This window comes from Moschus berezovskii, chromosome 26 (assembly GCF_049115385.1).
Source record: "Moschus berezovskii isolate FMDL1 chromosome 26, NW_MosBer_1.0, whole genome shotgun sequence".
NCBI classification, from domain to species: Eukaryota; Metazoa; Chordata; class Mammalia; order Artiodactyla; family Moschidae; genus Moschus; species Moschus berezovskii.
The window spans coordinates 9,186,018-9,209,771 of NC_142485.1; the positions used below are offsets into that span (position 1 = coordinate 9,186,018).

Consider the following 23,754-nt stretch of genomic DNA (forward strand, 5'->3'; position numbering starts at 1 on the left):
GCATAATGGCCTCCAAGTCCATCCATGTGCTACAAATGGCAAAATCTCCTTTTTCATGGCTGAGTAACATTCCATTGTGTACATGTACAATATCTTTGAGCATTCCTCTCTGGGTGGAGACTTAGGTTGCTCCCATGTCTTGGTTATCGTTAACAATGCTTCTTCTGTGAACCCTGGGAGGGGGGCAGGCACATGTCCTTTTGAATTAGTGTTTTTGGGTTTTGGGGGGATATATGCCCAGGAGTGGGATTGGTGTGTCACATGGTAGTTCTGTCTTTAGTTTTTGGAGAAACCTCCATACTGTTCTCACAGTGGCTGCCCCTCTGCACCTGCCTAGCAGCTTTGGGAGCCAGGAGGGGGAGAAGGGCTCCCATCCCCTCGGTCCCACGAGGCCCCTCCCCACCACCTCCACTCTAGCCATGTCTGTGAAACACGGACCCACCCTTCACACATGGGCCACCTCCTTGTTAGAACAGTCACTTATCCTCCTTGCCCAGGACCATCCCAGTTTATTCCTGTTGTCCCAGTGTCTGAATGAATTGCCCTCTTTGTCTCCGAAGTGTTCTGTTTTGCAGGCTCTGTTGTAGAGCTCTTGCCTCCCCACCCCATGACCTGGGCTTTCCCCTGCTGGACACCCCAGGAAACTTCACGGGATGACAGGGAATCGAAAAAATTTTTGGATGGAAAATCTGGTTGAATGCACCCTGGGTTGATCGATGTTTAGTGTCTTGTGGGCTCGCTGTGGAGCCTTGCTTCTGCTCCCGAGGCAGCAGCACCTCTTAAAGGACAGAAAGCAGCCTCTGAATACCCGCAGGAGGAGTTATGAACCGTAGGCAGTGAGCATCTTATTTGCTCGAAGTGAGAAATGATTTCCCGGGTGGCTCAGAGGTAAAGAATCCACTTGCCAGTGCAGGAGACATAAGAGATATTGACTCAGTACTTGGGTTGGGAAGATCCCCTGGAGGAAGGCATGGCAACCCACTCCAGTAATCTTGCCTGGAGAATCCCATGGACAGAGGAGCCTGGTGGGCTACAGTCCATAGAATCACAAAGAGTCGGACGTGACTGAATGACTAAGCGTGCACACACACACACACACACACACACACGGTGCAGTGGCCGCCTGCCCACAAACACACACACACACGGTGCAGTGGCTGCCTGCCCAGCCTGCACACAAGGTTGGTTCGCCTGGATCTTAGCTGAGCACCGTCTGTGATTCAGGTGGGGAACGGTGCCAGCCCAGGCCCCACTCCTCTTGGCATAGTTAGTTTCCCCTTGAGATCATTTATGAGTTGGACTCCCAGGACTCAAATCCCAGCTCTGCCATTGACCCGTGGGACCTTGGCCAGCTTCTCAAGTCAAGAGTGAGGTATGCACCCTCCCACGTGAGCTCCTGCAGACCCGCCCACCTCCCCAGCCCCATCCATGGACTAGGGGGTGCCCCACATGCCCCAGAGCTCAGCTAACCCTGACTGGATACACCGATGAACCGAGAGATGTAAACAGCACAGGCCGTCCCGAAGGTCACGGCCTCACTGGTGAGACTGGTGTCAGTGATTCTGAAAACGGCAGTGGACCCGCTTTCTCGAGGTCAGCCGTGTCTCGGACGTGCCTGTGCTGACATTAGCCTGAGCTTTAATGCGTTTGGAGGGCTGTCCTGGGCCTCCAGAAAGTTCAGACACCATCCAAGAAAGAGTTCTCAGAGGGCAACATTATCAATAACCAAGGTGATGGACCAAACAGCCCGCCCTATCCCCACCCTGCCACCCGTTGAACCGGTGGTTCTCAAGTGTGGTCCTGAGACCAGCAGCATCAGCACTGCCTGGGAACGGGTTAGAACTGCAGAGTCTCGGGTCCCATCCCAGTGCCGCTGTGGGGGCTTCCGGGAAATCTGCGTTTTAACCAGCCCTCCCCCTGAAGGTCCTGAGGACCCCGCTCTGGAGCATCTCTCAGAGTCTGGACTAGCTCACAGCTTTTCCTCTTCCTGTTTCTAAAACCCCGTCCCCATCTTTTTCTGTCCAAGAGACCACTGCACACTCCACTGTGCCATGTGGGCGAACCCTGGGGGGTGGAATGCAGAGGAAGGGAAAACCAGGGACCCCTCCGGGAGGAGGACTGTTTGCCTTGGCCAGTTGGCCTGAACTTGGAGCCAAGATTCCATCAATCCTCATGACTGACTTTATTTAAGTGAGCGAGTCTCCTATTCTCCTCTGCCTCCTGCTTGGGGACGCGGTCCTCCTGGGAATGCGAGGGGCCCGGGCCCCTGCTGCCTAGGCCGCCAGTGCACACGCCGTCCCAAATAAAACCACGCCAGGCAGCCTTGCTCTCAAAGTGGGGCTTGCATTTTGCACCATTAGCTTCAATCAGTGGGGATTTAACACAATCCATGAAATCAAGCAATTAGGCAGTGGGATTCTGGATGGCTGACACGGACGCTGCACGCCCGGCTCTGTGTGTGAGGGCTTTGTGAGTGTGTTGGTGCTGCGGGCATAAAGTTGTGAAATCCACTCTCCTGCCTTAACTGCCCCCTCCCTCCACCAACTCCCCAAGATATGTGGGATCCAGGAAACAGGACAATTTCAATGAAATAATTTGCCCCAAATAAATTGCTCAGGAACATTTTCTGTGTCTACTGGGTTTTTTTTTTTTTTTTTGGTAAATGAGAGAAAAAGAAAAGCTGCTTTCAATCATTTTTTTGTTTGTTTTCTTTGGGTTTTTCTTTCTTTTTTTTTTGGTAGCATCTGTCCTGTAGTCAGTAGATGCATGTAAGTATGCCACGTGTGGTTTGTGGTCTGGGAGAGAGTCTGCGTTTCTGTGACCAAGCGCAAGCCCCTTTTCTTTGCTCAAGGAATTAATGATGCCAACCCCGGCCCTGCTGGGAACAGAGGTCTGTGGAGCGGCCTTTGTGAGGCTTTGTTAGCAGGACTCATTTGGATCCGTTGCTGCAGCCCGGACCCTTTGCTGAGAGTTGGAAGGAGCCTCGGCTTCTTGGGCCCCGCCCTTACCCAGCGCGGTGACTGAACCTCATTTGCACAGTCGGCTTTGGGGACAGCACCTGCTGCCTCAGGGTCACCCACCCAAGAGATTCGTGAAAATGGGGCCAGAACGTAGAAAATCAGGTCGTCTCTATCTTACTGCACAGTGAGGTCCGCTCTCTGAACAGGTTTTATTTTTTTCCCACCGGAAGGCTGGGCGGGACAGGGGATATAAACTGTGGTCCCTTCCTGGTCCTGGGGGCGGGGAGCAAACAGGACTCTTGGAAAAGAGCTAGTCAGTCTTATCATCCCCACCCCAGCTACTCTGATCATCTGTTTGGGAACTTCAGCCCTGTCTCCCAGAAAAAGGAATTTAGGAGAGCAAGTCACTAGGAATCAGGTGATGTCAGGGGTTACTTGTCCCAGGAGGACTTTTTTATTAGCATCTCTTGGAGACTGTGTATCTGATGGCTTTGACAGTGGTCCCCAGAATCTGCAGGGACCCGATGCCTTCCTCCTCCTTGCTGGGAGGCCCTGAGACCTCAAGTAACGAGCTCTGACTGAGAGGCAGGGAACAGGGTTCCCAGCAGAGCTTGTGAGTACCTTCAGCCTTAGGCAGGCAATTCAGCTGAACCAGGTTGAACATCCCTTCCTGTTCAAAGTAAATAATCCAAATGCTAACGTAACTGGTTTTTTTTTTTTTTTTAATTTTATCTGAAAAATGATCGGGTTGACAAACTCTGTAGGCTACCTCCTCCTCTCAGATGAATGGTGGAAAAAGTAGAATTCTTACTCAAACAACACCCTTCCTGAGAAGCCCCAAGTGAAGCCAAGCTGCTCTAGTTGAATAGGGATTGAAGGGCCTGGATTTGTAATCTTTGTGTTTCTTTTAAGAGCTCCCATTTTGTGATTCATTGACATTTTATATACATTTCAGCTCTTTACTAGACAGCAAGCTTTCTTTTTTTTTTTAAATCTAAGTTTTTTGCTTCAGAATAAATGCAATTTAAAATGTCAAATAGTATTAAAAGGCTTTTAACAAAAAACTGCAGGCCTCTGCCCAATGCCTTCCAACCACTGATTCCCACAACCCAGAGGAAGTAATTTTCAGCTATTTTAGCTGTTGTTTTTTTTTTTGATAGTTAGCAAAATGGAGTAAATAAAGACCATAGTTAAATTTTTAAAATTTATTTTTAATTAGAGGATAAATGCTTTACAGTATTATGCTGGCTTCTACCGTACAACAAGGGGTATCAGCTATAAGTCTCTTAAACTTCCCCCCTAACTCCCACCCCATCCCCCACTACCAGGTGGTCACAGAGTATGGTTTGAGCTCCTGTGTTGTACCGCAGCTTCCCGTCAGCTGTTTACGCATGTATGTGTTTCAATGCTGCTCTCTCAAATAGTCCCACCCTCTCCTCCCCCTGCTGTGTCCAAAGTCTGTTTTCTACATCTGCGCCTTTCTTCCTGCCCTGCAAATAGGTTCATCAGTTCCGTTTTTCGAGATTCCATATGTATGTCCTAGGATACTTTATCTGTTTTCCTGTTTCTGACTCACTTCACTCTGGATAGCAGGCTCTAGGTTCATCCACCTCACTAGAACTGACTCAACTGCATTCCTTTTTATGGCTGAGTAATATTCCATTGCAATGTACGTACAGCTTTTTTATTCATTCATGTCTGTGGACATCTAGGTTGCTTCCACGCCCTAGCTATTGTAAATAGTGGGCTTCCCTGGTGGCTCAGATGGTAAAGAATCCAGGGGACTCGGGTTCAATCCCTGGGTTGGGAGGATTCCCTGGAGAAGGGAATGACTACCCACTCCAGTAATTTAGCCTGGAGAATCCCATGGACAGAGGATCCTGGTGGGCTACAGTCCATGGGATCGCAAAGAGTCAGACATGACTGAGCAAACAAAGCAGAAACATTGGGGTACATGTGTCTTCTTCAGTTATGTTTTTCTCAGGGTATGTGCCCAGTAGTGGGATTGCGGGGTCATGTGATAGTTTTATTCCTCGTTTTAAAGAAATCTCCATACTGTTCTCCACAGTGGCTGTACCAACGTACATTCCCACCATATCTTCTGTAGCATTTATTGCTTACAGATTTTTTTGATGAGGGCATTTCTGACTGGTGTAAGGTGATACCTCTCTGTAGTTTTGATTTGCATTTCTCTAATAATGAGTGTTCAGCATCTTTTCCTGTGTTTTTTGGTCATCTGTCTGTCTTCTTTGAAGAAATATCTTTTTCGGTCTTCTGCCCATTTTTTGATTGGGTTGTTTGTTTTTTGTTATCGAGCTGCATGAGCTGCTTGTAAATTTTGGAGATGAATCCTTTGTCAGTTGTTTCATTTGCAAACCATATCTAATTTTAACTTAATTTTTAGACATTACTTATTGATGCTGTACGATTGAAGACAAAGATTTATCTTTTGCTTGATTTTTGTTTTTAAACAAATTTTAATCAAATTCTTAATTTTTAGACACTATTGATTTTCTATTATTGGTAATGTCTATCTTATAGTCTTGGAGAAGGTCTATTTCCTCTTCTTCCTATTCTTTTCAATTTAATTAACATTTTTGGTTAAATTGATACTCAGTGTTTAATTTGTTGTAATTATGTAAATATAATTTACAGTTGAGCTGTGTGGTATACTGCATTTATATTTTGTTTCTTATACACTGTTTCCCTGAGAGAGTAGTTACCTCATTTTATTTACCTGGTTCCTTATGTTATGAATTCAGCCCCAAACATTCCTGCAGGTTTTCATCCAATCTGCCTGAACCTTTCCTCCTGTTTCAGTCTGCACTGGTTGAGCCTGGAAAACCATTCTAAGGCTTCCATTGCTTTTATCTTATGTTAGAGCTTTAGTTTCCTGATCCTGTGTTGTAGTCTGCATTTTTAGAGCAGTTTCCCAAGAAGAGACACATGGAAGACTTTTTATTTAAATCGTTGAACGTCTGAAGTTGTCTTTCTTCTCCTCACCCCCACTGATAGTTTGGCTCAGTACTGAATTTTTTAAAAAGCCTTTTATTTTATATTGGAGTATAGACAATTAACAATGTTGTGATAGTGTCATATAAACAGCAAAGGGACTCCGCCATACACACACAGGCATCCATTCTCCCCCGAACTTTTCCCCCACCCAGGCTGCCATATGACATTGAGCAGAGTTCCTTGTGTCAGGTAAACAGCAAAGGGACTCCGCCATAGACACACAGGCATCCATCTTCCCCCAAACTTCCCTCCCACCCGGGCTGCCGTATGATGTTGAGCGGAGTTCCCTGTGCTACACAGTGATTCCTGTTGGTTATGCATTTTAAATATAGTAGTGTGTACCTACTGATCCCAGGCATCCTAACTATTCCTTCTTCCCTGAGTTTGGGAATTTTAAAAGCGTGGCTCCAGTGTCTTTCAGCCGCTAGTGTTGCTGTGGACGAATCCTGTGCTATTCTGATGTCTGGTGCTTTGCAGTAGATGTATCCTGTCTTTTTCTCTGGAGGATCCTTGTAAGTTCTCTTTATCCCTGGTATTTCTGGATGTCATGATTCATTGACCTGTGTGTGCTCAGTCACTTAGTCATGTCTGACTCTTTTCGACCCAGTGGACTGTAGCTGCCAGGCAGCTCTGTTCATGGGATTCTCCAGGCAAGAATACTGGAGCAGGTTGCCATTTCCTTCTCCAGGGTATCTTCCTGACCCAGGGATCGAACTTATGTCTCTTGAGTCTCCTGCATTGCAGGTGGATTCTTTACCGCTAAGCTGCTTGGGAAAACCCATTCATTGACCTGTGCGTGCATTCCAAGTCAATTCAGTCATTTCTGACTCTGTGCGACCCTACGGACTGTAGTCCACCAGGCTCCTTTGTCCAAAGAATGCTGGAGTGGATTGCCGTGCCCTCCTCCAGGGGATCCTCCTGATGTGGGCACTGTTTAGTCTGAGAGCCTGTGTTCTTCCTTCCTGGAAATTTTTCTTGTATTATCTCTTTGGTATTTTCTTGGTTCTCCGTTGTTTGTTTTCTTGGTTCTCTCTTATTCAGACATTGGGCCTCCTGGGTTCAGCCTCTTTTTCATCTTCCTTTCTCCTGTTTCCATCTCTGTCATTTTGATCAGCTTTCCAGGGAATGTTTCCACCCTTATCTGAAAGCACACGCATTTCATTTATTTCTGCTCTTACCTTTTGAAATTTCAAATACTCTTCGGGTTCCCTGAACATTCTGCTCCAAAGAACTCTGTTCTCATTTCGCGAATACAGTATCGTTTGTTATCTTTGTAAAAAGGTTTCTTTGGCAGCCTACCTCGTCTCTGTTAGCTCTGATTTCGTTTGTCTCGTGTGTTTTCTATGTTTTCGTCTCTTATTCACATTTAGAGACTTTCCTTTAAATGCCTGCTGATCCTTTTGAGTTTAAGAGTAAAGCACTAAGTTGGAACTCTGTGTGCATGCGTGCCCTGTGAGTTTTGAGCCTCATTTTGGAATTTCGTTGGAGGGAGCTGTGGGTCTTCTTTTTTGGCGTTGCTAGTTTCTTCAGATAGAACCCTCTGGGATCCTCTGCTTGGGGCTGTAGCTCAGAGTCTCACTCTTCACTGCAAGCTTTCACCGAACCCGTAGCCGTCAGGGCTGTTCCTTCCCACGCCATCTTCCTGTGTGTCCGGTGTACACAAGCCCAGTCTGTCTGGATCGAACTTTCTGTACAGAATAAACCTCTTGGCTGTTGCTGGAGTGGGTGAGGGGTGGTCATCTGGACTCACGGCCCAGCTCATGGATCTGGGTGCATCGATGCAGGTTTATCAATTCCTGTATTTAATAGAGTCTCCGTAACCCCATTCAGAAGCACCCAGTGGCCCCTAGCTCGCGGGCGTTTCTGGGTCCTGCCTTGTGAATCGGCGGCTTTCTTGCTCTCAGCCCCCTCTGTCAGCAACTGGGTTTCCGCTTTTCTTCTCTTTGTCAAACCGGGATCCACCATCCATTTGCTTTCTGTTATACTCGATGTGATGTCCTCATTTCTGTACCATTTTCTTGCATATGTTTATAACTTTTTACAAACTGTAATTTTAGAGGAGTAGAAATGATCATATGCCCAATCTTCGGTAAGACGTTTGGCAAGGGTAACGCTTCACAAACATTCCAGATGCTTGGTGGCTGAGGATACAAAACCTTCTGTCTTTCTTTCTCATTGGTTTTAAGCTCTCTGGGATTCTCCCTCAACCCCTAGGGTTCTGGCTCCCACAGGTCATCAGCAACACCCAGCCCCCTACCTCCCCACCATTGCCAAGGCCAGCACTCCGGTCCCACACTCATCTTTAAACTCAACAGCAAGGGAGATCAAGGAACGTTGCTCCCATGTGAAAAGCACCTTCCCCAAGAGACACCGGGTTTCCTGGTTTTCCATCCATGCTTCCGAAGGCGTTGCAAGAACTCCCTAGGGAAGGTCCCTCCGTCTCTCGTTTTCTCTGTAATTCACGCTTCACTGTAACGATGATCAGGTGAGTCACAAAGCTGGGGTCTGACTCGGCCTCCTCCCGCCTTCCTCCTCGGGGCCCTTTCTTGCATTCCTGCAGCAGTTCCTCCCTGTGGATCCTGTGAATGCCTGGCCCTTGGCCAACTGTGGCCTCTCATCCAGGCTTCCTGTCCGGGTGATTGGAAGGATGGTGGCCTCATTAGCATAAGCAGATCAGGAGCAAGAGACGGTTTTGAAGCCAGTGTGGGTTTGGGTTGAGTGTAATGAACTTCCTCTGCTCATTTCAGCCTCAGAAAATGTCCAGGCCTTGTGGGGAGGCTACCGAAGGAGGATCAATTGTGAGCAAAAAAAAATATGGTTTTGGTGACTGCACATGGAATGAAGCTTTCAAAGTTGATCTGAATAGAAGGGGATTGTGTTTGTTTTTAATTTTTTTTTATTGGAGTATAACTGCTTTCCAGTGTTGTGTTCGCTTCAGCTGTACAACAGCGTGAATCAGCTGTATGTACACATATGTCCCTGCCTTCTCCAGCCTCCCTCCCACCCCCCGCAGCCCCATTCCACCCCTCTAGATGATCACAGAGCATAGTGCGCTGAGCTCCCTGTTAGAAGGGGTTATTTAATTTTAAGGTTGTGGAGAAAGAACCAGATGGCCCTAATTGTGACCTTAAGTTTAGGGTTTTCATAGTATTTGGTCTCTGAATTCCTGCTGGCAGTGACCAGCAAGGTGAGAGGCAGGAGTCCTATTCTACTGTCAGAGGATGTTAAGTTGTTGCTAAAAAAAAAAACAACAACAAAGAACGGTTTTGTTTTTGTTTCTTTGTTTCATTTTAGCTCAGGGACGCTGAGATCAGGGGCCTGAGGCAGAGGAGGACTCATCACCCGTGGGAGACAGCCCCGGGAGGAGACACAGAAGCATAGGGAGGGGTGGGGGCTGCGGTGCTGGGGGTGGGCGTCACAGTCAGCCCAGGACCACCCAGCATGGCCTTCCGGATGGTCAACCTGCCGGGCCCGCAGGCAGAATGCAGACTCTGGGAGCTCGAAACCAGCTTCTGTGGTTGAACATGGAACACAGTCTGAACCCAGGACCGGGGACTCCAGCTGAACCCCAGCTGTAAGCCCAACCGCTCCATCCTCGGGCTTCCCCTGCCTGCGCCCCAGCACTGCATGTGATGCGAACACAGTCCGTGGGTGAAGTCCCTGGGGCTCCGGGCTGTGGCTGCGGTGGAGGCTGGCTGGGGGAAGGAGAGGTGCTGGGGGTCAGTCCCCCACCCCACCCCCCAACCCAGCAGCCCCTGGCTGTGGCGTGGTGGGGGGCTGCACACATAGCCGCACGGAAGGGGGAAATCAACCTGGGACAGCTAATCACCTATCCAAACATTGATGGTAATCTGCATCGCTAAAATAAACCCCTGGAAGATGGAAAAGATGGTAGTAATTTCTGGCCACATGTGCCTCCTCTTTCCCACCTCAAAAAAAGAAAGTGAGCCAAATGGCAAGAAGTGGAGAGTCTAATGCAAAACACATTTCCATCACTGGCTGCTCCCTCCCCTCTCCCCACCTATGTAAACCAAATTCTTTGACACGGTCATGGCAAAGGAACATTAATTTTTGATTTGAGTTGTGATTAAAAGCAACACAATCAAAAGAGGGAAATAGTTTCCACTGGAGCACTGGCATTTGAAACCCCTTCATGGTGTAGTGGGAACCAGCATGCTCTTCGAGGTCAGGTGTGGGTTCGAGTCCCGAGTCTCTTCTTACAGAGCCTGGCCTCGATGGTTGCTGTACATGATGTCAGGAGCCACGGAGAGAGTGACCGTCCTGGGGGTTCTTTCCCCCAGACGATGGCTCACTTCTCTGCAGAAAAGGAGGAGCCCAGTTGTCCCGGAAATGCACTTGTTCCTTGCCCTGCCCCCCTACTCCCGCAGTGATGTCATTGATCACTCCTATAGCAACACTGGGATCGTGGCTTTAGACCTTGGAAAGTAGTCCAGGGTCACCTGGCATGCGTCCCCATTGCCTCGCCTCCCTGAAGTCCCGGTTGCCTTCCTTGGGTCAGTGGGTCCTCGCAGTGCAGGGGGTGGGTAGAGATGGAGCCAAACCCACCAAGCCTGGTGGGGAGTCTCTCGGGCTCGTCCCCAGAACTTTCTTGTTCAGTGAGCTACAGACTCGCACAGGTGAAGTCTTTTCTCAGGTGACCCACCAGGTACAAGGATTATAAACCAACCAGGGGAACAAGCGAGCCAGGTGGGCCTGTTTGGGCAGACATCGGGGCTTCCCTGGTAGCTCAGCTGGTAAAGAATCCGCCTATAATGCAGGAGACCCTGGTGCGATTCCTGCATCAGGAAGATCCCCTGGAGAAAGGATAGGCTACCCACTCCAGTATTCTTGGCCTTCCCTCGTGGCTGAGTCGGTAAAGAATCCACCTGCAATGCGGGGGACCTGGGTTTGGTCCCTGGGTTGGGAAGATCCCTCTGGAGGAGGGAAAGGCTACCCACTGCAGTATTCTTGCCTGGAGAATCCCCATGAACAGAGGAGCCTGGCAGGCTATACAGTCCCTGGGATCGCAAAGTGTTGGACACAAGTGAGTGGGCAGAGGTCCCGGAGGGTGATCGGTGCTGCTTCCTATTTGATGCTCTCCCACCTTCGGGTCTTCCTGCTTTGTCCTCAGGGTCCAGGTGGGTGGGGGAGTCAAGTGAAATCAGAAGGGCTGGGGGGTGACTGGTTCGGCGGCGGTGGTGGAGGGTAAAGCCAGGAGCTCCTAGGGAGACTGTGCTCAGCACACTCCCCTGTGTGCGGGTCTGTCCAGCCTTCGGGGTGAGGGCTAGCCCTCTGCTGCTTGGACTAGTCCCCAAAACTTCTGCCCCCCTTGGGACTGAAGTCTTTCATCCAGGCTGAGGGCCTGGGGTGTTACATGGGGCCCAGAGGCTGGAGATCTAGAACCCTTTCCTTAAGAGAAGGTGGTGGGAGCACATTTAGTTTCCTGACTTGGACATATCCCCTGAAGATTTGTTCTAGGATTTCTCCCTCCTCCTAATTCTTTGGTTGGCCAAGGATGTGCTTTTATTCAACTAAACATTAAATAATAAAGCCATCACTCATGCAGTGTTACCTTGGCCAGAATAGCTCCTTTCAACCGGGAGGAACTCTTACCATTTCATTAAGTAAAAGCCATTTTTGAAATGTGGGTGAACCTGGGAAGAGAGCCCTGACCCTGTTTTCCCTTATTTTCTTGGTCCATTTAATCAATGCTTGAATTGTCAGCTTCATTATAAAGAATGTTGCAATTCAGCCTGCACAGCACGGTAATTACAAGTGGACACTCAGTCTATGAGTTTAAGTTTAGGATCAGTGACTCTGGGCAAGTAAAGGCAACCCTGACACCTCAGTTTTCTCATCTGTTAAATGGGGGGAATAATTGCGCCTTCTGTGTGGCACTATTAGGTTTCATGGAGGAGGTGCGTGGAGAATACTCAACACACTTGCTGACATCCAGATGCTTTCCTAATCACTAGCTACTGTTCTGTAGCTCAGATTCAAGTCTTTCCTCATGGAGTGTGGGTGGAAGCTTGGAGATATTTAAAAGAGAGGGCTTGGCGATTTGGAATTCAGAGCAGTTCGGAGGATGGACATACCATCTGGTGATCAGGATCTAGAAATGGTTTGCAACTCCTTTGGGGCGATCCCTGGCTAGCCAGTGTTTGAGGGGAGCTGATGGTTATGGGCATGCCATGTTTGTGTTCTTGGTGGATTTCCAATTACAGGACGCCTCCACGCTAATCTCCCCTCCCCAGTTAACCCTGTGTAGCCAGCACGGGAGTGTGTTGTCCACACGGTAACACCCAAGCACTGTCAGCTCGGGCTCCGTAGAGACAGAAAGATGAGACGGTGGAGTTGGCCGAAGGATTGGCTTTCCCTCTCTGCAGGGAGCCAGGCTGAGAATGGAAGAAGGCCGGGTACCATGTTGCCACTGAGGAACTGCCACCTGGATTTATCCATCAGACCCCCCACCAGGACTGTCTCCAGTGGGTTGAAAGGTCCAAGTCGAGTTTGGTTCTGTGGGTCTACACTGTGGATAGGATAGCCCATTAGTGCCGCCATCTAGTGATTGATGAGTGGTGGTACCTGCTGTCTGAACTTCCTGGAGGCACCGTGGTTAGAACCGCAGTCCTGATGCTGAAGTCGGACACTGCTGTTTGATGCAGTTAGCTTCCCCTTTCTGGCAACACACACATAGGTCTTGTCTGTCTTATTTCCAGAGTCTGAATTTTAGGTCCTTTGGGTGTTAAAAAAAAAAAAAAAAAACTAAACCAATAACTTTCTCCTAAAAAAACAAAACAACAAACTCAGGGTAAGTTTTTTCTTTGAGTGCCGAGGCCTGCACCATTAGATTATATGGCCTTGATTGGATTAGAGGGTCCCCTTCTTCTCTTGAAGCATTGTATGACCGTCTGAGTCCCAGAGTTTTTAAAAAGAAACACATGATTTGGTTTTGAACATTTGTTTGAGCCACTCATGACATCCTGTGGCAGCTATTAAGATACCATCAGATACACCAAAAATGAGGGGCAGAATCTGTGTGTGAAGGTCACCTGAGACCTTGGTCCTTATCTGTAGAATAGATACATACAGCCTCCCTCTTTGAGGTGCTTTTTGCTTTTTATTTCTCCTGCTCTTCAGCCCCCAGGTGGGTTGTGGTTGTGGATGAAAAGTCATGTTTTATTATTTTTTTTAATTGGAGTATAATTGCTTTACAATGTCATGTTAGTTTCTGCTGTATGACCAAGTGAACCGGCTATATGTGTACATATATCCCCTCCCTCTGGGACCTCCCTCCCCCCAGCCCCATCCCACCGTCGAGGTCATCTCAGAGCCCTGAACTGAGCCCCCTGTGCTATCCAGCAGCTCCCCACTAGCTTTTTGAAAAGCCGTGTTCTAAAACTCTCTCCTCTCCTCTTCCCCTCCCTGCCCTCGCCCCTCTAGCCCTGAGGATGAAAATCAAAGAAGTGAAAAAGGAAAATGGCGACAAGAAGATTGTCCCCAAGAAGAAGAAGCCCCTGAAGCTGGGGCCCATCAAGAAGAAGGAGCTGAAGAAGCTGGTCCTGTACCTGAAGAACGGGGCCGACTGCCCCTGCCACCAGCTGGACAACCTCAGCCACCACTTCCTCATCATGGGCCGCAAGGTCAAGAGCCAATACCTGCTGACGGCCATCCACAAGTGGGACAAGAAAAACAAGGAGTTCAAGAACTTCATGAAGAAGATGAAGAATCACGAGTGTCCCACCTTCCAGTCGGTCTTCAAGTGATTCTTGGGGAGGGGGGGCGGGTTGAGGGGAGGGGTGAGGGCTGAGCGGATGCCCCTGGACCCCCGGTGGTTCCCCCTCCACCCCCTTGTTCCTTCGAGGTGGAGGGCTGGCATAACCCAGTTGCTTTGCAGCATCCGTGACCCTCCCGCCTTCCCCAGGCTCCAGCCCCCCTACAGGTAGAGCTGATATTTAAAGCCGCACGCCCAGGTGAGAAACCCACTTAGATTAGGAAGCTTCTCAAGACCTACACGTGGAGCAGCATATCCCCGGGGGGGAAAGGGAGCTACAGTCCAGCAGGGTCCACCAGAGACACAGTCACTAAAAAAGGCCACACTGCTGGCCTAGAAAGGGGGCTGGCGGCCAGAGCTAGCGAGGGCAGCAGACGCTGGCCTCCACCACGTTCTCGGTGTCACTGAAAACCACTTATGGACCTATCAGCTAGGCTGTGCCTTCGGAACTAGAAAATTCTAACTCTTGACAAAATGCATGGCTTTCCGTTCCAGAGGAATTTTCTCTTTCTGTCCATTGTTCAGACAGAAACCAACACAATACCACACTCACCATGAAGATCAGCTCCAGAGAGTGACCGGTGCGGGGAGGGGGAGCTTGAGAAACAGCCCAGGGGAGTGCAGTGCCTGGCCCCCGCCGTGTGGTCCTTGACACGGACCAGCCTGTCTGGATGCCCTGGAGGTGGTTACCATCAGACCCGGCTGTGATCTCGCCCCCTGACACGTGGAGGGCAGCATAGGCCTGCCTTGGGTGACAGAGGTGATGACTCATAGACTGGGAAGGCAATTGTTAGTGGTTTTCAAAAAAAACAGTTAAAGGAGAAAAACGGAAAATTGCTTGTCTAGGGCAAACTGTCACTGGGTGAAGAGCTTATTAATCTAATTCCCTTGTTTGTTTGTTTCACATTGTTTTTAAGCAACCAACAAACCCACTGATTCTTCAAGGTTTTTTTTTTGTTTGTTTGTTTAAAAAGTCTCCACGGAGCATTTGGAAAGGTGTGGCAAGATGAGGGACTCTGCATGCTTTTGAGGTCACTTTCTAGCTGAGCAGCTGTCTTTCTGGGTATTTTCTGTGGGAGGTGGATTCTCCTGGAAGTGTAGCTGTGGTTCTCCTTCCTGAGGGGTTCTGGGTCACCCTGGGCCCAATGTCACTCTAATTTAAACTCACAGTGCGTCCCACTCCCGTCTTTCTTGTGAAGAATGGATTCCTTTGAACTTGATTGCCTAGAGATCAGAGACATTCAGAATAGCCTGCCTGCCTGTCCTCCTGCACTTAACAAAATATTTTGTTTTCATTTCTGCAGAGGGAAAGTTAAGCTACAAAGTTCACCATTCCAAGGAGGGAATTTAGAAAGCAAAGCAACTGTGGTTTTCCCCTGAGGGCCCTAAGATAATTCTCATAGCCATTGTGTTAATAACTGATGTACATAAACCCATTCGTGGAAGCAACTTGACTCCTCTTGTTTAATGTATAGGAAGCAATTCCAAAAAAAGAAGTTAATGTTAATTTCTTCCTCACATTGGATTCTTAATTCTCTGTAACACCTCGAGGACTTTAGTGATTGTCCCTCTGGGTGAATCTGATGCTGCAGTGGAACGCAGACTCATCAACCCAGTGGCTCCCTCTGTTAACTTCCTAAACTACAGTCTGAAAAACAAGCCTGCCAGCCTTGTTACCTACTTGAGGGTTATCCTGATCTAATGAACCCCTGACAATTAGTGATCCATCATTTAATACATTTTTTTATTCTCTCTGACCTTTAATCATAAAGTGTTGGGGATTGTATGTGATTTGCCTGTAATTTTGGATGATTTTTTTAAAAAAAAATGTGTGTATATATATATTAGTGAATTAGAAAATCGTCCTTTCCTATTGTCAACTGAAATTCGGAGCAATTCATGAAAGCCTGGATCTGGGTCTTAGTTTTGATTGATTAACCCAAAAGCTCAGTGCTCTTATGTATCTGCTTGTTTGGACAGAGGTTGTCATGTCACAGGGCTTCTTCAGGGTGGGGGCCTTGGGAAAGCTTCGTGTGGGGCACAACAGTTACTCTAGAAATGTTATCAGTGAATAGATAGACTTTAAATGGGAATTCTCAGGTAGGAAGTGGTGTTTTCAGATAAGAGTTCAGAATAAATTGGAAATGTGAATTGCAACTGTAGGTTTACCCTGGTCACAGAGCCCCGGACCTGAGGCTCACTGTGGACAAGGGACAGCCTGGACTGTGATCCGTCAGCCAGTTTAGGGTGAAGGGAGGCTCTGGGTCCAGAGCTGCATTTGATCACAAACCATTGTTTTTCTTAACAAAGGGTATGCTGAAACCAACTTGGAGATTCATGGGCTTGCTCACTCCCTCCTTTCCAGAAGAGCGGGGTAGGTGATTTGGTAATCATTGCTAGTGCAAAGATCGTCTTCGTAAAGGTTTAAAATCATCCTCCTGGGTGGCATCCAGTGACGTCATGGGCAAAACTCAGCTAAATCTTTGAGGAATATCAGCATTTTCCTTAGCAGACAGAAAGGGAGGGGAGAATTCCAAGACTATTGTATTTGTAGAGCATCCAGCGTCACCCTTGGCTTTGGGTGGCTGTAAATTAGCACCAAGGGCTCCCTGAGGCATCTGGGTCTGTAAATGACAGAGACCTCATTGTGCAAACCTAGAATCTGTCGTTTTCAGCAGACTCCAAGTACCCAGTTGCTCTGCCATAAGTGTGTGGATGTTTTGGGCTTAGGGGCTCTGTTTTAGAAAAGGTTCCCCTGGAACAATGTGCTGGTCCCTCTGACCTGTCGCCAGCAGATACACAGGACACAGACGAGATTCCTGTTTCCTCTGGGTCCTCCCTGTAGCACTCCTCTTATAGAACCTAAATCTCTTATAAATGCTTTGAATACTGTGAAAATGTTTTACATTCCATTTCATTTGTGTGTTTTTTTAAACTGCATTTTACCAGATGTTTTGATGTTATCACTTATGTTAATAGTAATTCCCGTTTTTGTTCATTTTATTTTCATGCTTTTCCTGCCATGTATCAATATTCACTTGACTAAAATCACTCAATTAATCAGTGGTAATGTGCGTGGTGACTTTCCCCCCTGCCGCAATGGCACACCGTTTACCCTCCTCCGCCACACACATACCCCTTCTCTTCAGTTTTTCCAGTGATGTTTTCTGGCCTCCATTCAATACTTTGCAAATGGTAACAGGGCATGGTGGGATGGCAGAGTACCTGGGGGCCCCAAGGTACCAGCACCCCACCCCATGTATACCACCTGCTCCCCTGAATCACTTCCAGAAGTTTCTCCTGGCTATGTGTTCCAGATCAGAGAGAAGGTTAAATACTTGCTCTCCAAGAATGTAGTTTTCGACCCTGCCTTTTCTATGTTTTTGGTTTCAGATGCTCTTTCCCCTCCAGAAATTCAATGTTAAAATTCCAACTAAGATTTGAAAACTCTTTGGTATCTGGAGTGAGCCTTAGTGGAAACCATATCTTCCCTGTTAACAGATGAGATGCTCAGATGGGAGATGGCTAAGTTTGCTCAGAGAGTTTGGGGCTTCCAGGTCACCGGCATTGCTGGATCCAGAACCCAGTCCTGGGGGAACAAGGTCTGAATCAGAAGGTCTGGGCCCTCCCTCCGGACCCAGGGGTACACTTGACAAGCCCGGCTTGTCTCATCTAGGCTAAAGGTTTCTTGCCTAAGGAGTTCTTCTCTGTGACTTTGTATTCTGTGAGCAATGACAGTGACAACTGCATCTTGTTTCCTGATTAACAAGGCACTTCCGAACCTCAGACAACTGACAGTTTTGTCCAGAAGTGAGCAAATTCCCCCAGACCACACCTAAGCACAGAGACACTTTGTAAGGCTTGGTATGAGGACTTTCAAAAATTCCATTAAGTTGTGCTCCAGCAGCAGAAGATTTTCCCATGCTTACACCAGCCTGACCAAGGAAGAGACTGACAGTTCCTTTTCGTTCCCCTCTGGCTGATAAGGAAAATCTCTTAAGCTGGGTGTGGGTGTCAGTGTCATGCCAGTGGAACCCCACTGCTATGACCCATACATTCTCGTTGCTCTTGTGAATATTTAAAAATCAGATCACCAGAAAGATGGTGAAGTGTGTGTACAAAGCAGCTGGTGTCGTCCTGGAGTTTGGGGTGTACAAGGGTCAGGACTGCTTGAGCCTCATGTCTAAAAGATGCTCTAGCACCAAGAAGAGCAGCTTTGCCCTCAGGGTGCATAGCACTCACACCTCTTGAAGGAATCGCACAGGTGCTTTTCAACTCAGGGACCAAAAGAGATCAAGGATCAACATGTTCTCCAAGGTAGGTGGGTGGTCTAAGGCAATGATGAAGCCAGAAGTGCTAGCAATTCAGTTTCTCTCCTGAGAAAGAGAAACCTGTACCAACCATCCTACAGTACTCAGAGGAATTAAGGAGACTCATTCTTAAGTCTTAGCATGTGTCACCGAGGGGAGCTTGCTAACGTGTGGTTTCTGCTGCCCAGTCCCAGAAATTCAGATTCGGGAGGTTTTCCCTGGGGCCTTAGGATCTCAGCTTTGAACTAGTGATCCAGGTTTACCAGACGCCAGCAGTCCACTGGATCCTTCCTTGCATAACATCCTGTAGGGCATATGTGGCTTGGGCTTGAGAGGTGGACAATTATTTTGGCATCTCCGTTCCCTACCTACAGGGCTTCCCAGGTGGGGCAGTGGTAAAGAATTCACCTCCCAAGGCAGGAGACAGGAGTTTAATCCCCGGAGTAGGAAATGGCAACCCGCTCCAGAATTCTTGCCTGGAAAACTCCATGGACGGAGGAGCCTGGTGGGCTACAGTCGAAGTGTTCAAGGGGACTGAGCGCGCACCGCTTCCCTCCTTTCTCCTCCTCACACGCTTCGGATTGCTGCAGCCCAGTCTGAAGTTCTATTCTTATTAGGTATTAATCAAAAGCGGTACACCAGGGAGGGGATGAACCTGCTGCTGCTGCTAAGTCGCTTCAGTCCTAACTCTTTACTGCGGGTACATCAGGCTCTCCAAGAGGGCCTCTCAAAACTCTAATGTGCATGTAAGTCACCTGGAGACTGCGTTAAAATCTAGGTTCTGATTGGACAGATCTGAAGCCTGCATTTCTGATTGGCTCCAGCGTGAGGGGCGGGGCTGACCCTGCTGGTCCTGGGAGGCTTCAAGCTGCACAGAGAAGGGCCGCCCGCTCAGCAGAGTCCCGGCTCCCAGCGGTACTAATGCCATCTCTTGGGTTAGGACTCAAAATATTAACCAAACTTTGGGGTGGAAAGAAAAACTGCGATAGTCGCAGTTAGAAACTCAAAGCTGCGAGTCCATTCTCCCCGTCCATTCAGAGTTCACTTTTGTCTTAGCTTTCCAGGGGGTGATTCTTTTCCCCCAAGGTCCTTTCCTTTAAAAAAAGAAAATTGCTCAGCAAACTATTAGCCATCCCGCCTCCGCTCTTTAACCAACCTTCCCCCACCCTTCATCCCCTACCAGGCCCGGCCCACTGCGGGGGGCCTTGGAGTTCACCTCCAGCTGGTGTTCCCCTCCAACGCCCAGCAGTATCAGGATTTGAGAACAGAACGGGAACCTTCCACGTTGTGATGCTCACATCTGGGCAGCTTCAAGCTCAGGTTATGGAAGAGGCCACGAAAAGAGGGGTGGTGGAGGCGGGGAATGAAGTGTTTGGAGGGGAAATCCCACCTCTTTGATAAATTGGGGCCAGCCTGCCCAACAGGGCTGATTTACTGGGGGACCAGGCGTGAGGAATTGCTGTCAGCGAAGGCCCAGGAAGGCTGCTCTTTGTAGGTTTGGGGAAGATGGGTACCAGAACAGGCTGCAAATAGGAGCCCAGAGCGCCTGTGTCTTTATACATCTGTGGACTATTTAGATAAGTGGAGGCTGTACTTAATCACCGAGAAAGTTGTTTGCTTAAATAAAGGGAGGGAAACTTGCATGTGTGTGTTTAAGGGGAGGGAAGGGGGAGGTGGGAGGTAGGAGACAGGATCCAGCAATTTTTCCACAGCTGAAACCCCACCACGTGGTTTAAATTAGGATGACCTTCCCATCACCTGAGCGCTGGAGCTGGTGGATGGGGCAGGGGTGAAGGATTCTGAAATCTCGTGGCCCTGCCCTCCAGCATTTCAGCAGAGCTCTGCTGTAGGCATCCATGAGCTACAAGGACTGGTTTTACCTTCTCTCTTCCCTGGATTTCCCGAGTCCCGAGCCCTGAAACGGCACGCTCTAGGATCCTAGCAGTCCATCAGCCAGCCAGGTGGAATCCTGGGCTGGTGGCTGTTCTGAGATTCCCTGGAAGTCAGGACTTAAAGATAAATAAAGCCATCAAACCCCAGAACTGCACATTAGATTTCCTTAAAAAGAGAGAGGGTGAGGATTGGAAAGAAGAGGATACCCCCTCTTGAACATGGTCCCACCTCTGTTGTACCTTTTAACAATTCACACCGACCATCACCATCACTCTTTGTACCTGGGAAAAGATTGGGGGTGGGAGGTAGTTTAAGTGTCTCAGTTTCCATTTTTGCCCTCGAGTCCCCCACAGAGTTTGTGCAGATCTGGGTAATTTAGCCTCTTTGTTTAGAAGATTGAGCCCATTGTCTGAAGGAACAAAGGCATCGTATGCCAAAACCCAAGTGCATATTTCACAGTGTGGCCCAGAGACAGCCAGGGTGGGTTCCCCAGAATTAACTAGATTTCTTGGGGGTCATCACTCCCTCCCAAGGGTGGCGGCAGAGGCCACTGGGAACCCAGCTCTGGCTGCCCATCCTGGTAGGTTACTCAGATCTAGCAGCAGTATGTCCCTCCCCCAGCACAGAAAATCAGACCCTGGGCTGGGCCAGGCTTGGGGGAGATGCCCAAGGCCCCCTGCAGAAGAGGAAGTGGAGGAAGAAGAGAGGCAGCTTGGAGATGGATAGAGGAAAATTGAACCCCAGCCTGTGATGCTCAGTTATGTCCGACTCTTTGCAACCCCACTGACTACCTCGCCAGGCTTCTCTGTCCATGGAATTCTCCAGGCAAGAATACTGGAGTGGGTAGCCATTCCCTTCTCCAGGGGATCTTCCTGACCCAGGGATTGAACCCAGGTCTCCCGCATTGCAGGCAGATTCTTTGCTGTCTGAGCCACCAGGGACGCCCCTAGCTTCCTAGAGCTCCCCAGCTCTGCCATTGCCATGTACTCTCTGTGCCCTCAATAACTCCCTCGAGCTCCTTCCTTACTTTCAGATGCCGCCTCTCTGCAGGCTGTTTACGATGTGGAGATGGGAGAGGGATGATGAAGGCATCCCTCGATGGAGAATACACAGGGACAATTGAAATGGACAGCAAGACCCAAACACTTGCTTTTATTTCCCTTTAATGAGTTGGAAGGAAAGAACTCACCTTTAAAACCCAAGGAACTAGCTTGACTGTGTTGTGAATCTTGATGAAAAGTAGGACAGCGGTGGCCTTTGTCAGGCCTCTAGCAAAATATTCAATAATTGCAACCTAGACCCTCCTCCTGTGAGCCTACCTCCAGTCTTGAGCCAGAGAGCCCAGCTCTACATTGGGGTTCATTCTTCTCTGGGTTTGAACATTTCCTATCAGGATTCCACTGAACCTATAGGAGGCCTAGAGAAAGTCCTCCTCCTTTTCTGACTCACTGTCTCCTCCCTGCCTGGTAGATAGAAATGTGATTTTTTTTTTTTTTTTTCCAAGAGAAGAGGTTTCAACTGCAGGGGAAAGAGATCCAGCTTGAAATCAAGTCAAATGAAATTCATGTGTTTCAAAAGCACCCCGGCTCCACCCCCGCTACACACACAGAGTCACACATGTGCCTGGCGAGGGTCACAGCTCCATCTCAGGAGAATGGTTTTTTTCCAAAGTGCAAACAGCTCCGGGTCTCAATCTGTTGCTCTCGTTTCTGTAATCACTGTGATGTGTTGGGATGATTGTGAGTGGCGTTGGGAATGTTTGTTCTCATGTAATTGCTTGTTTCCTACTGAAGTTTCCATGTCAGACCCTTTCATTGCTCTCATTATCGCTCGCCTCCTCTTCTTCCTGCCCGCCTGCCAGGGAGGCCGTCTGGGCGCTGCTGGTATTCTTGGCAGTTGGTATTGTTGGTATCGATTATGCAGCCAGGTGTCCCCCCCCACGCCACCCGCCCCCCGCCCAGGCAGGCTGTCTGGAGGCTCTCACCCACCACTACAGGAGGTAGGGCTGTGAGCTCCTGCTCTGTCTTGCCCACCTGGGGTCCCGGATGCTGGGCCAAACGTGGGGACAAAGGAGATGTGACAAGGGCCTGGCTTATTTCCTGATTTGGGATTGAGTTAAATGCACCCCCACCCCAAGTATTTCAGAGGAATGTGACCCCTGTGTTTCTTACTGTGTACTTAACTCATTAAAATGTTGATTTACAAGGGATGGGTGATGTACAAACAAACCTCAGTGCCTCTATTCAAAGCAAACCATTTTTTTTTTCCCATATGACCTTTTGTGAGGAGGGTAGGTGGGAAGAAGGAATGGAAGGTCTTGACTTTGAACCAGGAAGCCACGTGCCATCAGGGACGAAACTTGGATCAGAGGCAAAGAATTCCTACCTTTGGAATCAACCAGGTCTCTACTGAACAAGCCTTGTGTTTCCAGACCTGATCAGAACCACCTGGATTTTCTTACGGCCCACTCACTGTCCAGGCAGCACGAAACATTTGAACTTGACCTGTGCTGGAAAGAGCCAGAGTCCATAAAAAGAGAGGCCAGCTTCTGCTCACAGGAATAAACACTTATCTGCAAGAACATGTGGAATGCTGGGATGGACACTGCATGCTTGTCTCTTCCCTCCTTCATCTGAAACTCCAGGGGCCACCTCCCATGGGCACTAATTTACTCCTCCAAGAAGCCCAACTGTTCCAGGAGTTTAGGGTGCGTTTTCTTATGGGTTACACATACAATATATTTGGAATAAGCAAAAGGATGATGACTTATTATAAATTTAGCCGACGGAGGAAAGGGAACCCTCCCACACTTGGTGGGAATGTAAATTGGTGCAGCCACTATGGATTACAGTATAAAGGTCCCTTAAAAAAGTGAAAAATAGAACTAACAAATGACCCAGCAATCCCACTCCTGGACATGTATTCAGAGAAAACTCTAATTCAAAAGGACGCACGTATCCCAGTGTTCATAGCAACGCTATTTACAATAGTGGGAACACGGAAGCCACCTAGATGTCCATCAACGGATGAACGAATAGAGAAACTGTGATAATACATACAATGGAAGACTACTCGACCATGGAAAGAAGGAAATATTGCCATTTGCAATGACATGGATGGACCTAGGGATTATCACGCTAAGTGAAGCAAGTCAGAGAGAGAAAGACAAATACCATATGATATCATTTATAGTGGAATCTAAAGTATGACACCCATGAACCTGTTTACAAAACAGAAGCAGACTCACAGACACAGAGGACAAACTTGTGGTTGCCGAAGGGGGATGGAGGTAGGGGAGGGATAAACGAAGAGTTTGAGATTAACAGAGACAAGTATATGTAGAATAGATAAACCACAAGATTCTGCTGTATAGCACAGGGAACTGCGTTCAACATATTGTAATAACTCATGAGGGAAAAGAGTATGAAAAATAATGTATGTATAACTGAATCACTTTGCCGTACAGGACTTCCCTAGTGGCTCAACGGTAAAGACTCCGCATGCAATGATGGTTCATTCCTTGGGAAGATCCCCTGAAGGAGGGCATGGCAACATGCTCCAGTATTCTTGGCTGGAGAATCTCATGGACAGAGGATCCTGGCGGACTGCAGTTCATGGGGTCGCAAAGAGTCGGACGTGACCAAACAACTAAGCACGGCACAGCACATAACTGAATAACTTTGCTTTACAGCAGAGACTAACACAACATTATCAATCAGCAATAGTTTGATAAAAGTCAAGTCAGCCAGGCGTGCCTTCTCGGGCCACCAAACCTCGTTAGGAAGCCATGGGCTTTTGTCCA

The 23,754-nt window shown here is 48.4% G+C and overlaps 1 protein-coding gene across 1 annotated transcript in view; it reads left to right on the plus strand.

The window, feature by feature from the left end:
• Window positions 1-16,809, plus strand: part of SFRP1 (secreted frizzled related protein 1) — a 42,144-nt gene extending 25,335 nt beyond the window's left edge. Inside the window, exon 3 of the mRNA XM_055416637.2 lies at window positions 13,419-16,809. Coding sequence (XP_055272612.1) covers window positions 13,419-13,741 — 323 coding nt within the window. The 3' untranslated portion in view covers window positions 13,742-16,809. The remainder of the gene's footprint in view (window positions 1-13,418) is intronic.
• Window positions 16,810-23,754: the final 6,945 nt, after the last annotated feature.